This window comes from Kogia breviceps, chromosome 4, assembly GCF_026419965.1.
Source record: "Kogia breviceps isolate mKogBre1 chromosome 4, mKogBre1 haplotype 1, whole genome shotgun sequence".
Classification (NCBI taxonomy): domain Eukaryota; kingdom Metazoa; phylum Chordata; class Mammalia; order Artiodactyla; family Physeteridae; genus Kogia; species Kogia breviceps.
Window position 1 is genome coordinate 91,628,892 of NC_081313.1, and position 14,532 is coordinate 91,643,423.

General features: G+C 39.9%; 1 protein-coding gene across 2 annotated transcripts; it reads right to left on the minus strand.

Moving 5' to 3' along the window:
* Nucleotides 1-4,259: 4,259 nt before the first annotated feature.
* SRP19 (signal recognition particle 19) lies at nucleotides 4,260-13,835 on the minus strand. 2 transcript variants are annotated; one of them, XM_059062184.2, is made up of 5 exons: nucleotides 13,457-13,835; nucleotides 12,765-12,840; nucleotides 9,868-9,939; nucleotides 9,665-9,776; nucleotides 4,260-7,459 (listed from the first exon to the last, which is right to left on the minus strand). In XM_059062184.2, exons 1-5 carry the CDS (start codon nucleotides 13,495-13,497, stop codon nucleotides 7,326-7,328), a joined length of 435 nt encoding a protein of 144 aa, XP_058918167.1. In that variant the 5' UTR covers nucleotides 13,498-13,835; the 3' UTR covers nucleotides 4,260-7,325. The 2 variants fall into 2 exon arrangements, with proteins under 2 accessions (XP_058918167.1, XP_066887535.1); XM_067031434.1 differs by lacking the exon at nucleotides 12,765-12,840 and having other exon boundaries at nucleotides 5,415-7,459; nucleotides 13,457-13,587.
* Nucleotides 13,836-14,532: the final 697 nt, after the last annotated feature.

A 14,532-nucleotide genomic window follows, 5' to 3' on the forward strand; every position in this document is an offset into this window, starting at 1 on the left:
TTGAGCTGTTTTAGTTCATTTTATTTGATGGGGCTTAAAAGACTTTCCCTAAAAAAATACCAACCAAAAAAAGAGTTTCTACCAGTAATTAGCATTAGATGTAGAGGAAACCGAAACTACTCTTGACCTTTGAAATAACACAGGTTTGAACTGCACGAGTCCATTTACATACGGATTTTTTTCAATAAATACATACTACAGTACTACACGATCTGCAGTGGATTGAATATCCAGTTGCAAAACTGCAGCTCTGGAGAGCCGTTTGTTTGCAAAGTTATCACTGGATAGTTGACTGTGATAGTTGTCAGCTGTACTGCTTTCTACTGGCATGATGTATTACAGTCACATACAACTACTAGTTGGTGTTATTATTGCATGTAAGTATATTTTGATGTAGTAAACACATACGTGCCTCCAAATCACTCTGTACTTTAAGAGACCAAGAAAAGAACTTGGGATTTTATTAAAAATACCTATTTTTGGAGGGTGTACTTTGGTCAGTTTCATCTCCTACATTTGCTTATTACATGTCTGTATGTCTAGAATCATGGTGTTTATAGTAATAGATACAATTCACGTCCTTAGCCATCAAATATTACAGTTCTATATAATACAGCAGGAGAAAGTAAATATATTTGAGAATGACCTTATTTAAAAGTTTTTCTGGCTGCTTACTACAATATTAGCTTATAAAGTATCTTTGTAAACAGACACCTCAGAGAATTAAGAGCAATAAAGAGGTTATTTGGTCAAATCAGTGGTTCTCAAACTTGTGTGCATCAGGATTTCTTGGCGGGGGTTGCAGGAGTGGGAATTGGTAAAACAGACTGCTGGCCTTATCCCCAACGTTTCTGATTCAGGAAGTCTGTGGTGGGGCTGAAAAATTTGCATTTCCAACAAGATCCGAGGTGATGCTAATGATCCAGGAATCACAATTTGACACAAAACCACTGGGTTAGATTAATGCTCTCTTTACACTTAGTATACAGAGGGTTTCAGGCCTGGGCTGTGCATTACAATCATCTGAGCAGCTTTCAAAAAATACCGGTATCTGCCTCCACTACCAGAAATTCTAACATTAACCTACTATACACCCAGGTGCCAGTATTTTAAAACTCTTCAGGTGATTCAAATATGCAGCCAAGGTTGAGAATGTGAAATAAGATTCGTATTTATGGCAAGACAAGAAAAATTTAAACATAAAAATTCTTCTCTGTCCTTTGGTGTCCCCTCTCCCCTCAGTGTGCATTGTGTACCCACATTCTGCATTGACCAAAGCTCCCCCATCAGCAGGAATACCTGCTCGACCCCATAAATAGCAACATTCTCCTAGCAACAACAGGACAACTCCTTGAAAGATAACAGGCCTTCTTGAGCTTGTAAAGGTTCACATGACCTACCACGATGTCGCTTAGATCTGGTTTATGAAAACTGTCAAGTACAAACACATCATTTAACGTACAGCCCTGTCTCAAAAAAAACCATATATAAACTGTGTCTTGACTTCTAATGGGCAGAACAATTCTCAGAGGTTTCTGAGATGCTCTTCCCGGGTTTGAGGATGCTCAATCCTCAAATTTGGCTTGAATAAAATTTTCCCATTCTTTCTTAGATCGACTGATTAAATTTTTCACCAACAAGAACTACTGGTAGAGACTACTAGTAAGGTCGAGAATCCCAAGGTCTGGAGAGTTTGTCTTAGCTCATTAGTTCACCTGGTGTGTTACTTTCCTATTGTTGCTGTTACATATTACTACAAATTCAGTGGCTTAAAACAACACAGATGTATTAGCTTACAGTTCTGAAGGTCAGACATCCAAGAGGTTGGCAGGGCTGCAGTACCTCTGGAGACTGTAGGGGAGAATCCATTTCCTTGCTGCTTTCAGCTTCTACATGCTGCCTGTATTCCTCGGTTTGTGGCTACCTGGTACTCTGACCTCTGCTTCCCTTTTATAAGCACCTTTGTGATTACATTGGGCTCACCTGGATAATCCAGGATACTCGCTCCAGCTCAAGATCCTTAATCTCATATGCAAAGCCTTTTGCCATGTAAAGTAACATACTCACAGGTGGTTTTGTTTTTTCTGTTTTTGTTTTTTGCGGGGGTGGCCAGTGGTAGGGAGATCGGCCTATTCTGCCTACCCCACCTAGTCTCTCTTTGGGTACAGAAATTTCATTATAGTTACCCTCAATATCAAAATAACCGCAAAGAGCATCTTAATGTTGGGAGGAAACTAAAAAAAAAAAAAAAAAAGGGTTTAGGGAAGAACTATTCATATCCAAGTAAAGACTGGAGGTTTATCCTCTCGAGAGAGTAAGAGGATCTTTGGAGTAGGGGACACAGGCAGAGTTAAGGGAGGGAAGTTGCATTAAAAACAGGACTGAGCGACTATGCTGAGACCCATTAGCCCCACCCTGCCTTCTCCCACTAGGCGCCCAGATCTTTATCCTCCTAGAAGCTTCTTAGACTTCTCTCTCGGTAAGCACATCAGCCTAAGAGAAAACACCTCTGATCTTGGAAGTTTCCCCCAAAATGTCTCAGCCAGATATCCCTTTAGTGAAACTCACAGTCTGCAAGCCCTTCTTATGTGCTCAGAACTTCCAATCAACTTTTTTGGTCTTTCACTCTTAAATAAAAAATTAAGGAAAGTCACTTAAATATGACAGGGATCTAAATAAAAACAATTTTTAAAAAAGTGACTTGGAAGTAAAAGGATATAAACCATACCCTCTAAGAAAGAACAAATTACATCCATGAAATAAGAATAGAATGCTAGAAAAAGGAAACATTTAGATGACAAAAGAGCTTACATAAGTTGAAAATAACAAGAAAAATGAAAAGTTCAATAGAAGGGTTGGAAGATAAAGCTGAGAAATTCTAGGAAATAGAACATAAAGACAAAGAAATGGAAATAAGAAGAGAAAAAGATAAGAAAATTTTAGGACTTGCCCAGCAGGTCCAATATTCAAATAAGGAATTCCAAGATCAGCTCTCCGGCTATAGGATGGCTGGATGCACAAAGCCTGAGGCTGATGCCACCAGGACCCTGCGGGAAGAGGGGCTCTGTTCTCATCTTTCAATAAAGCTGTTGGTCTAATTTTTTTTAAAAAGCAATTTCAAGATCAGAAAGGGGAGAAAAATCATCAATGAAATTTTCAAGAAAATCTCCCAGAACTGAAGAACACAAGTCTCCATAATGAAAGGGCCCATTAGGTACCCAGTACAATAGACAAAAGAAGACCCACACAAAGCACACTATTGTGATATTTAAGAATACTGAGATCTGAGTTTCAGTAAGAAAAATGTGAGTCACGATAGATCATGAACCAGAATGGCTACAACAGAAGACCATGAAGCAATGCGCTTAGACTTCTGAAATAAAATGATTTCCAATTCTAGTTCTATACCCAGCCAAACAGTGTGAGGGTAGAATGATGACACTTTCAGATATGCAAGGTCTAAGAACATTTACCTCCCTTACATTTTCACCAGGAAGATCCTGAAGATGCGCTACACAAAACAAAGAAGTAACTCAAGAAAGAAGACATAACATGCAGAAATACAGGATATCCAAAAATAGCAAAGTAGTGAAGCTAGTCACACTCTGAATGATGGTGAAGAGAGAGCCCTGAATGAAGCTGTGCACTGGGTGGAAAGGGTAACTAGTAGAGATTAGAGGCAGGTGAAAGGCTCCAGAAGAGACTTCTTTAAAAGGATGAAATTAATGAACTACTTGGGCTTCCCTGGTGGTGCAGTGGTTAAGAATCTGCCTGCGAATGCAGGGGATACGGGTTCGAGCCCTGGTCTGGGAAGATCCCACATGCCACAGAGCAGCTAAGCCCATGCGCCACAACTACTGAGCCTGCGCTCTAGAGACCATGAGCCACAACTGCTGAGCCTGTGTGCCACAACTACTGAGCCCGTGCACCTAGAGCCCATGCTCCACAACAAGAGAAACCACTGCAATGAGAAGCCTGCTCACCGCAACGAAGGGTAGCCCCTGCTCACAGCAATTAGAGAAAGTCTGCACACAGCAATGAAGACCCAACGCAGCCAAAAATAAAATTTTTTAAAAAACAAAAAAGATAAACTATCTGATGTGAACAAACTATTTGTAAGGACGTCTTGACAACTGATAGTTTATGGCTGAGTTAGTGACAAATATTCAGAAAACTGAGCAAATAAAAGAAAAAAAATTAGCCCCAAAGAAATAAAAAATAACCATAGCATACTTGAGAGTGTTTCTGGAGATCAGCTGGGGATCTTCCTAAATGCATTCGAATTCTGGGCTTGGGCCAGAGATTCTGCATTTTTCACAAGCTCCAAGGGGAGCCCAGTGCTGCTGGATCCCTGACCGTAATTTTGAACAGCAAAGGTACTACATAGTTCAGCTATGAATGGAATATAGGATAATAATGTAAACTTTGAATAGTTATTAAAATTATAAAATACAGTGGTAGAAGGGAAGATGGGAAAGATGCATGCATGTGTTGGGGGTAAAGGAAGGAAAACGAAATCATCCTCTTCTACAGATGGAAGTTAATGCCTAAAATTGAAACTATTAAAACTGGCTGGCTCTTTAAATTTTGTACAAGTATAATACTGATAATAATAAAGTCCTTAAAAAAAAGGGCAAAGGATGTGAACATAATTCACTGAAATAAATACAAATGACATTTCAACATATGAATAAATGCTCAATTTTGCTCATTAGAGAAGAGCCTATTTTTCACTTGATTGGGAAAGAAGCAAAGTTAATTATTCACTGATTGCAGCAAGATGAAGAAACAGCAATATGTTACAGCAATAGTTGTAAAACCTTTTCTGACAATCCTATTGCCCCATAAGTAAAAGAATTTTAGATTCTAGTCATCTTTCTCTAACAAATCTTTTAAGTTGACTGCCCCAGTATCCACTCTCAACTACTCACTTCCTTGGCTGCCTCTACTATCAGGACTGAAAGGCTGTATTTCACTTTGTGCCAGAGTTCTCGACCATGAAACTTAAGTGAAAGTTGGCCAGGAGGGATTTTGAGAAATCTTTGGCTTTCCTTTTAAGGGTGGACAGATGCGGAACTCTGATACAATGTCGGGTCTGGTATCAGCCCTTTTACAAGCTTGCGACAACTCTAAGGATGTTAGAAACATGCCATGGATAGTGGAGTAGAAAGGTATGAGGGCATCACTGAGCAACTGAACCAACACCTATAATAACCTTTGGGTTTCATGTTATTTGAAAAAATTTAATTTCTGCTTAAGTCCCTCATTGTTTTCTGTTACACAGCCAAACACATTCCTAAGTGATACACTTCCCCAAAGAGGGCTTCTCTAAATCATGTTTTGCACCCCTGTATTTATTTATAAGTCTGATATGTAAACTGCTGTACTATTTTTTTTTTTTTTTTTTTTTTTTTGCAGTATGCGGGCCTCTCACTGTTGTGGCCTCTCCCGTTGCGGAGCACAGGCTCCGGACGCGCAGGCCTAGCGGCCATGGCTCACGGGCTTAGTTGCTCCGCGGCATGTGGGATCTTCCCGGACCAGGGGACGAACCCATGTCTCCTGCATCGGCAGGCGGATTCTCAACCACTGCGCCACCAGGGAAGCCCTAAACTGCTGTACTATTATGTTCACTATAAAACGTATTAACAACAGAAGTCGTTAGAGAGAAAAAAACCTAAGTAGCAATTCTAATACTTCTTCCTGCATACCAATGGATCATCTCATACAGCCTGGATGTGTAACCCCTTTTAAAGCTCTGAAAGTCTGGCTTTGTTTATTCTGTAATCATTTGGAATTGTTTGATCTCAAGCAATAAAAACTTAAAGAAATGGGGATTTAAACAAGGACATAGGGAGCTCATAAGATTCACAGAAGAGCTATACCAGGCCTCAGGAAGACAGGAATCAGGATAGCTCAAACTTGTAAACAATTCCCATCACCATCTGTACTTGTGTTTCTACTCCAGATTTAATATTTGTGAGAAATAATCCATTGGCCTGGCTTGGGTCATATCCTGTGGTCAGGATGCAGTCCTATAATTAACTGCCCTTCCAGAAGCATATGGAGTCAGGGAAGGCAGTTCCCCAAGAGATGATCAGTAGACAAAAACATATGGCTGGAATTTTACACAAAATCACCACTTTTAGAACAGTGCTTTGGAATAAAGTCAGAATCACCAATCCAATTTAATTTCTTGAAAAAATGTTTATGTCAAGGTGCTAAAGCATAGATAATTTTAGAACTCCAATTAAAATAATACTCTTAAGTCTACACAATAAGCAAATCTAAAGCTTAAACTCCATGACTTTCCATATGCTAACAAACTAGTAATTGATTAAACAATTCAATTACAATAATTGAGTAGAAGAATATGATCTACAGAGTGAGGTCAGAAAGAGAAAAACAAATATATATTAATGCATATATGTGGAATCTAGAAAAAATGGTATAGATGATCTTATACACAAAGCAGAAAGAGAGACACAGACATAGAGATCAAACATAGGGATACCACGAGGGAAGGGGGGGTGGGATGAACTGGGAGATTGGGATTGACATATACACACTACTACGTGTAAAACAGGTAACTAATGAGATCCTACTGTATAGCACAGGGAACTCTACTTGGTGCTCTGTGGAGACCTAAATGGGAAGGGAATCCAAAAATGAGGGGATATATGTATACGTGTGGGTGATTCACTTTGCTGTACAGCAGAAACTGACACAGTAGTGTAGAGCAACTATACTCCAAGTAAAAAGAAAAAAAAAAGAATATGATCTACAGACTGCCTGTTCATAGACCTCCATAAGGATTTAACCACTTTCTTCTGGTTTTAGGCTCACACTACGCTTCTCTTTATCTCCTCTGCTAGCATTAATTAGTTCATAAGTAAAAGCTAGAAAAGTCAGTTTGAAATTTATTTCATTTAACTTAAATTTCAACTTAAAAGATGAACAAAATGTGTACTTCCAATCTTATTAAACTCATTTATCTGAAACATGTTTACACAGAGGACAAACAGATATAGGATTTCAAGTAACTTATGGTAGAGTCCACTGTCCATTTTAAAATATGATTCTTTCTTTCACAAAAACTCTGCATTAAAAGGCAAAAAGAAAAAATTTCTTTTATACTGCCTAAGAGCTGGATGCATACTTCTGATGTAAGTTTATTCCATTGTCAACTCTGATGCTGAAGCTGGGAGGCACAAATGTTCATAGTTCAGTTAAATGATGCAAACAGAAAACTTCTGTTTCTCTCAGATACAAATGAGAAACCTCCATGTCTCTTACAGTAGTACCACGTCCTTGATTCTCATACCAGGTCACTTCTTCTTCTTTCCTTTCCCTTTTTTACTTCCCTCTCCTTGCTGAAGACTTTGGTCACCACCTCCTATTTTTTGTGTCCTTGTTTTCAGTTTAGGTATCATTTCTGCAGCATACAACATTACTGACTTACCTAGGAACAAGAAGTTAGGCTTAGTGTATAATCTGAGAAATAAGACATAAAAGGTCGTTAACTTGAAAATCATAAAGTTTAAGAAATCATCACCACATCAAGAAAATAAGAATTTAAAAAGAAAAAATCAAATGACTATGAAGACAATGATTTGCTCAAGTGGGGACCTTTCCTGGAGAAAACGTATTAAGAACAACGCTGAAATATTTAAATGAACAAAATAAAAATTTAGAACACTTTATTTGAAATAAAAAATTTGATCTTGGTCCTAGGAATTGACTTGAAGATCAAAGGAAAAGATATCTAAACATAACAAGCTGGAAACGGAGTCAGGATATCATTGTAACTTAAGCTAGGAAGCACAGGCCCTCTAAGTCTTACAGCAAACACCCATGTCATTAAGCTATGTCACTCACATGCCCAAATGATTTAGGCCCATGTGACCCCTGCTCTGGGCACCAACCACCTCCTCCAGCTCCAGTGACTGCTGTCAACACACCAGTCGTTCATCTCTGTTCTTTTTACTTTCTTACTGGAAACAGGAAGCAACATCTTTTCAACTGTAATTTTTACTTCTGTTATTAACTAGTCAAAGCAAAAGGTTGGTTTTTTCTTTTTCTTTTTTTTTTTTTTGTCTTTTGACTTGTAAGAAGTAGTGTAGGAAGATGCCAAAGAAAAGAAAAAATACACTGAATATACTACCTGTCATTCTCAAGTCAGACCCTTAAGTTTCTAGAAATATCTACCAATCCTGACAGGTTTTGGTAGATATTAATAACCAAATAATTATGTTAGAAAAATAACCAGTTATTTTAATTCAATTAAAAACAATTCAGTTGTCAGTTTGGGATTACTGTGTCAAGAAATAAATTAACAGCTCCATTTAAAAAACCTAGAACATATTTTTTACAAATAAAAAATTCAGAAAAGTAAAGAATTACATGTAAATAAATACTCATCTTCCCAATATGCCGAGTTAATATACTGGAATACTGAAGTTTGTTTTGTTTGCTTCTCGTTGTTTTTTAAGAAATAAAACACCAGAGCTAATGCTACAATCTACTCTGACCATCACACCCCTGACCACACTCCTCACCCCCTACTCGCCATTAGGTTAACTACTACCTTAAGACTTGGTGTTTTCTTCCAGTCCGTTTCAAAAATGTTTATATATATGTCAATAAGCAATACTACATATACATCAATCAATAAACAGTAATATTTTGTATTTAAATGTATACCTAAGTGGCACCACACTATGCATATCTCTTGCGTTTTTCACTCAATATGGCTTTTTTTTAATTTTTAAAATTATTTATTTATTTTGGCCACCCCACCCAGCACCCCACCTGACTGGGGATTGAACCCCGGGCCCCTGGCAGTGAGAGCACAGAGTCCTGACCACTGGACTGCCAGGGAATTCCCTAAATATGGCTTTTTATTTTTTTATTTAATAAATTTATTTCTTTATTTTATTTATTTTTTGGCAGCGTTGGGTCTTAGTTGCTGCGCGTGGGCTTTCTCTAGTTGTGGTTAGTGGGGGCTACTCTTTGTTGCGGTGCACGGGCTTCTTATCGCAGTGGCTTCTCTTGTTGCGGAGCACGGGCTCTAGGCACACAGGCTACAGTAGTTGTGGCATGTGGGCTCAGTAGTTGTAGCTCGTGGACTCTAGAGAACAGGCTCAGTAGTGTGGCACACAGGCTTAGCCGCTCCATGGCATGTGGGATCTTCCCGGGCCAGGGCTTGAACCCATGTCCCCTGCCTGCATTGGCAGGCGGATTCTTAACCACTGTGCCACCAGGGAAGCCCTCAATATGGCTTTTAAAATTTACTGATAGCAATGAATAACAGACCTCAAGGGTCTCTAGGATCTGAAATAGCAGTAATGTATGACCATTTAACAATTTCACATTCTTAACCTGGGAACAATGATGGGACTTCCAGAGGTTTATAAAATGTTCATGCAACAATTTTTGTTTTTGGAGAAATGATTAGTAGGTTTCATCACATTCTAAAAGGTCCTTAACTTAAAAGAAGTTAAAAGCACTGTTTACCTCTCTGCATCAGCAGTAGCCCTTTTTCTAAATTAATCTATAGAATGCAAATTATGTTTTTGACCTGTCAAAAGGTCAGTGTTAGAACATTTTTGGCAATGTAGAGGAGTAACCTATCCCAAACTTTATTCAGTCATTAAAAAAAGCTTACGTGATGGGAACTGTACAAGACAGAGGCTGCCATCTTCCTGTTTGAGCTGGACCCGGACTCTGCCCCTGTACTGAAGATCACGATTCCATTCTCTAGAGTACATTTTATTTTTCTAATATAAAGAAATAAATAAAAACAGGCTTTAAGAAAATTATGTCAATGAGATGAGTATGGAAAATAGTGAACAAAGAACCATATCATACCTCAAGAAATACATTAAGTCCAACTGCTGAGCATACATCTTGAATCTCTGTAGCTGTAGGATTTTCAACAGCCTGAAAAGTTAAAAACAAAAACACTAAATAGCTCAGCTTTAAGTGGATATTGCTACATTGTTGTATAAATCATTTCAAATACTATGATCAAAACACATACCAAAATCCTAGGTTTCCCTTTATTTATTTTTTTACTAGGTACAGTTGTTTCGATTGTAATTTTTATTTATTTATTTATTTATTATTATTTTTAATTTGCGGTACATGGGCCTCTCACTGTTGTGGCGTCTCCCATTGCGGAGCACAGGCTCTGGACGCGCAAGCTCAGTGGCCATGGCTCACGGACCCAGCCGCTCCACAGCATGTGGGATCTTCCCGGACCGGGGCACGAACCCGTGTCCCCTGCATCGGCAGGCAGATTCTCAACCACTGCGCCACCAGGGAAGCCCTCGATTGTAATTTTTAAATTCCTAGGACTCACACTGATTCATACTTGTGTATCCACCTCGCTTCCAAGAGAACATAAACTTCACACGGTTAATACTGGTTAAACAACTATTACAGATGCAACCATTTCCTCCCTCCCTCCTTTCTTTCTTTCTGTCTGTATTTACTCTTTAGTTTCCATACTCAGCAAATTATAAGGTATAACAACCTTATATTCAGAATAGACAAAGTTTAGTATGGCTAATGGAGATTCCATTGCTTAATGAGGAGCAGTGTTTGTCCTGATCACCAAGAACCCTTTCTGGCTCCTCCAGTAGCCCTCAGAATTCTGTAGTCATTAATGGTACACGTTGATGGACACATCTGTCTATTAAATAAATATATGCTAGGAACTGTCTTTGCCACAAGGGTCTTTTTTTCAAGAAGTCTACATAATACAGATGCAACCACTTTAGAAAACTGTTTGGCAGTATCTACTAAAGTTAAGTATATGCATTTTTTATGGCCATGCAATTCCACTGCTATAGGTATGCATCAAGGAAAAATACAAAATAGACAATCTCAAGAATGTTCACAATAGCACTATTTTTAATAGCCCCAAACTAGAAACAACCCAACTATCCATCAATAGTAGGCTGGATTGTGGTATGTACACACAATGCAGTAGTACAGAGCAGTGGCTTTCAGCAAGGTAGTTTTGCCCCCTGACATTCAGCAATGCTAGGAGACATTTTTTTTTTTTTTTTTTTTTTTTTTTTTTTTTTTGCGGTATGCGGGCCTCTCACTGTTGTGGCCTCTCCCGTTGCGGAGCACAGGCTCTGGACGCACAGGCTCAGCGGCCATGGCTCACGGGCTTAGTTGCTCCGCGGCATGTGGGATCTTCCCGGACCAGGGCACGAACCCGTGTCTCCTGCATCGGCAGGCGGATTCTCAACCACTGCGCCACCAGGGAAGCCCCTAGGAGACATTTTTGATCATCACAACTAGGATGCGGTAGGGCACTGGCTTCTGGTGAGCAGAAGCCAAGATTCCGCTAAACCCCCCATAGCATAGCATAGCATAGCATAGCATAGCATAGCACAGCACAGCACAACACAGCCTCTGCAACCACGAATCATCTGGCTCAAAACGCTGGTGGTGCTACTGTCGGGAAACTACAACAGAGCAATGAGATTCAACAAACTACACTCACAAATGCAGGGTATAAGCACTCGTAAGCTGAAACCTCTTAAGCTTCATGTTCATTGAAATCAGACAGACATAAAAGTACACAGCGTGTAATGTCACTGAAACAAAATAAGAAACAAGCAAGAGTAATCTATGGTATCGGAAGTCAGGGCAGGGGTCATCCTTTGTAATGAGTGTATGTGGAGGGAACAGAGACTGGGAAGGGACATAAAGGAATCTTCCTGAGTGCTGGTAACGTGTTCTTTTTAAAATTTGGGTGCTTGGTTACCCATGTGTACTCATTTTATGAAATTTAATCAAAATAAACACTTAAGATTTATGTATGTTTCCATATGTATGCTATAAATCAATAAAGTTAAAAACAATTCAATCATTCTCCAAATTATCTCGAGAGCTTGCTTCCAGAGGCCTCTGTCAATGTGGCTTGATGTTAGGCATTATTCTGCATCAGTGCTTAGGCATCTTCTCTTTTACGCTGTAGCAGCAAAGTAGACTTTCCTCTACACATTTAAGCAGTAAAATGAGAGATATTAAATAACACAAAGATAATGTACTGCTTCAGGCCAAGTTCCTTAAATCCATCATTAGATTAAAAATGTAAATTAATCTTAAAAAATACAGGATATAACATTAATTTTGAAAATGAAAAGCTACAAAGGCCCCCGTCACTTGGCACTAGGCACTTTCTAAACTTAAGCCACCAGGCCAACTAAGAACTCGGATTTTTCTACTGAAACAGCACAAGGGAGAAATCATCTCTTTTAAAACTATAAACACTTTCTTTTAAAAAAGTATTAATTTTAAAGTAACTTTACCCCTCTCAAAAAGAAGACGATGACGATGATAATGGACATAAAACTGTATAACTCAACATATCTGAATTTTCTGCAAGTCTTGTTTAAAAACTCAGCTGCATCCTGTATATCATATTGTACAATGCCATAATTCTGGTTTCCTTTATTAAGGGAAAGAGTGTCATAATCTTAAGTTTAAAAAAACAAAAACGTGCAAACCCTACAACGCTCCATCCCAAACTTCTTTCAAACGCACGCTCATGAAGAACCACTTAAAAAATTCTTTCAGTTATGAATCAGTGCCCTCCTGCATCACCATTATTAACGAAAGCACCCCAATTGTTGGCTGCCGTTCTCCTCATGCCCCAAACAATGCAGTAAAGTAAAAGAAGCCTTTGTGGCCCTGACAATACAACCTCCCCAGGCCCTCAAACACAGAAGTATCAGCCCGCTTACCTTACTTATGGGGATTCGCCGCCCCTCCGCTATGGTCTTCTTGTTATTTAAATAAGCAGGATAGATACAAATGAACCTGCCACAGGAAAAGCCCAGCTGGATCACTAGAGAAATATTTCCAAAAATTCTTTCTTTCTCTATACTATTATGTGCTTAACTTTTTTTCTTTAAATTGCCTCCCCTCTATTTAAAAAGCGAACTTTAACTTACTACCTTAGATGGAAAAAAACATCACTTGCTAGAGCGAGGGAGGGAGGGAGGGAGGAAGCAACGCCGTAACTGTTCAGTTAGATACAGGTGCCTGTCAAAAGCTTCTGAGGGCGGGGCCTGCTCTCATAGAAACTACGGAGTCAGAGGTATTAAAGGATTGAAAGAACTCAAACGAGCCTTTCCGAACGTACCAACAACTGAAAGAACAGATTTTTCACACTGTCATTACTTAACGTCATGCCCACGTAGCACTCAAAGTCCTCTGTCTCACGTACAGATAAACACTGAGCTAGGTAAAGTTGGGATCTAGGGACCTGCGAACAGCCCTGGCGGAGCCGGCCTCAGGGAGGAACGGACGCCGGAGGACAGGCCCGGAGCCCGGGGCTGGGGCTGAGCTCCCTCGGCGAGCCTTCCTCAGGGCTGGGGAAGGCTGCGCAACACCCGCGTGCTCGCCGCAAGGCCTCTCCTCTCTCCGGACTCACCTGTCCTGGTCGGCCGGGGACCGCGTAGCAGCGCAAGCCATCTTCACCCAGACCTCAGGCCAAACCTGCAGGTAAAAACCCGGCCTGAATTCAGCTCGGAGATTTCCCAGACCACCCCATTTCCGGCGGATGTCCTGCCCACCGAAGCGCCTATGCGTCCGCCGCTTTTCACCGTCGGTTTGTTCCAGCACCTGTCGCTCGGCGTCAGGGTCTCTAGTTTCTGACGTGGCGTCGAAACCTCTCGCGAGAGTGTCCACGAACGCTACTAATTCCTTCGCTTCTCAAGATCTCGCCAAAACCAGCTTTTGGGGCGCTTGCTCGGACGCTGAAGTTGGCCTGAGTTTTCACGCGCTTACTTGACTAATTTGACACTGCGTTTGGAGGGTGCTAACTTCTCTCGTCCTTAGTTAGAGTAGGGCTCCACACCGCGGGTGATCTGTGAGTTCCGAGCAAGTTGTTAGAGTAGGCAAGAAAATACCCTTTATGTTTAATCTTTAACCGCTCCTTGGCCCTGCAGCTTGCTTTCAACTTGGCAAAAATGGAACTAGCAAAATTACTAAGCCCTGTATTTCAGTGTGCTGTATAATGTTAGAAATTTGACTATACACTTTTCAAAACCTTTACCCTAAAATTCACTGTATTTTTACATACCTTAGGTTAATTGCAAAGCACTGTTTGAGCATCCCATTCTTTAAACACAATTTTATTCCTATTTTCGCAGCGGCCGTTTATTCAGAAAGCCGGACAAGGTAAAATAGGTATTTTCTTCTAAAACTGAAAAAACAAAAAAACAACGAAAAAAATCTGCCCAAAGGCTTGAGTCTCCTCGAGGCTGGGTAATTTTCGCCATTCAACGTTAATGATGGCTGAGCATAAATACCCAGCTGGTCTGACTGGAAGCCCCTGATTTTTCTACATCCCCTCAGTTCCTGTCTCTCAATCTTCCTTGTACTAGTGTCTTAGTTTGGTGGATTAGTTTGGTGCTTATGTATATAAATGTCTTACTTCTTTCTAAAGTGCACAAGATTCCTGTAAAAAGAGCTTCATGCAATGACCAAACCAAACCAGTTTCTACA

Coding starts and splice junctions, on each gene's coding strand:
- SRP19 (XM_059062184.2), bottom strand. CDS start 13,497: ATGGCTTGCGCTGCTACGCGGTCCCCGGCCGACCAGGACAG. Junction 9,777..9,867: donor GACTTAATGTATTTCTTGAG/GTATGATATGGT, acceptor TCTTTATATTAG/AAAAATAAAATGTACTCTAG. Junction 7,460..9,664: donor TCTTGTACAGTTCCCATCAC/GTAAGCTTTTTT, acceptor TCTTGTTCCTAG/GTAAGTCAGTAATGTTGTAT.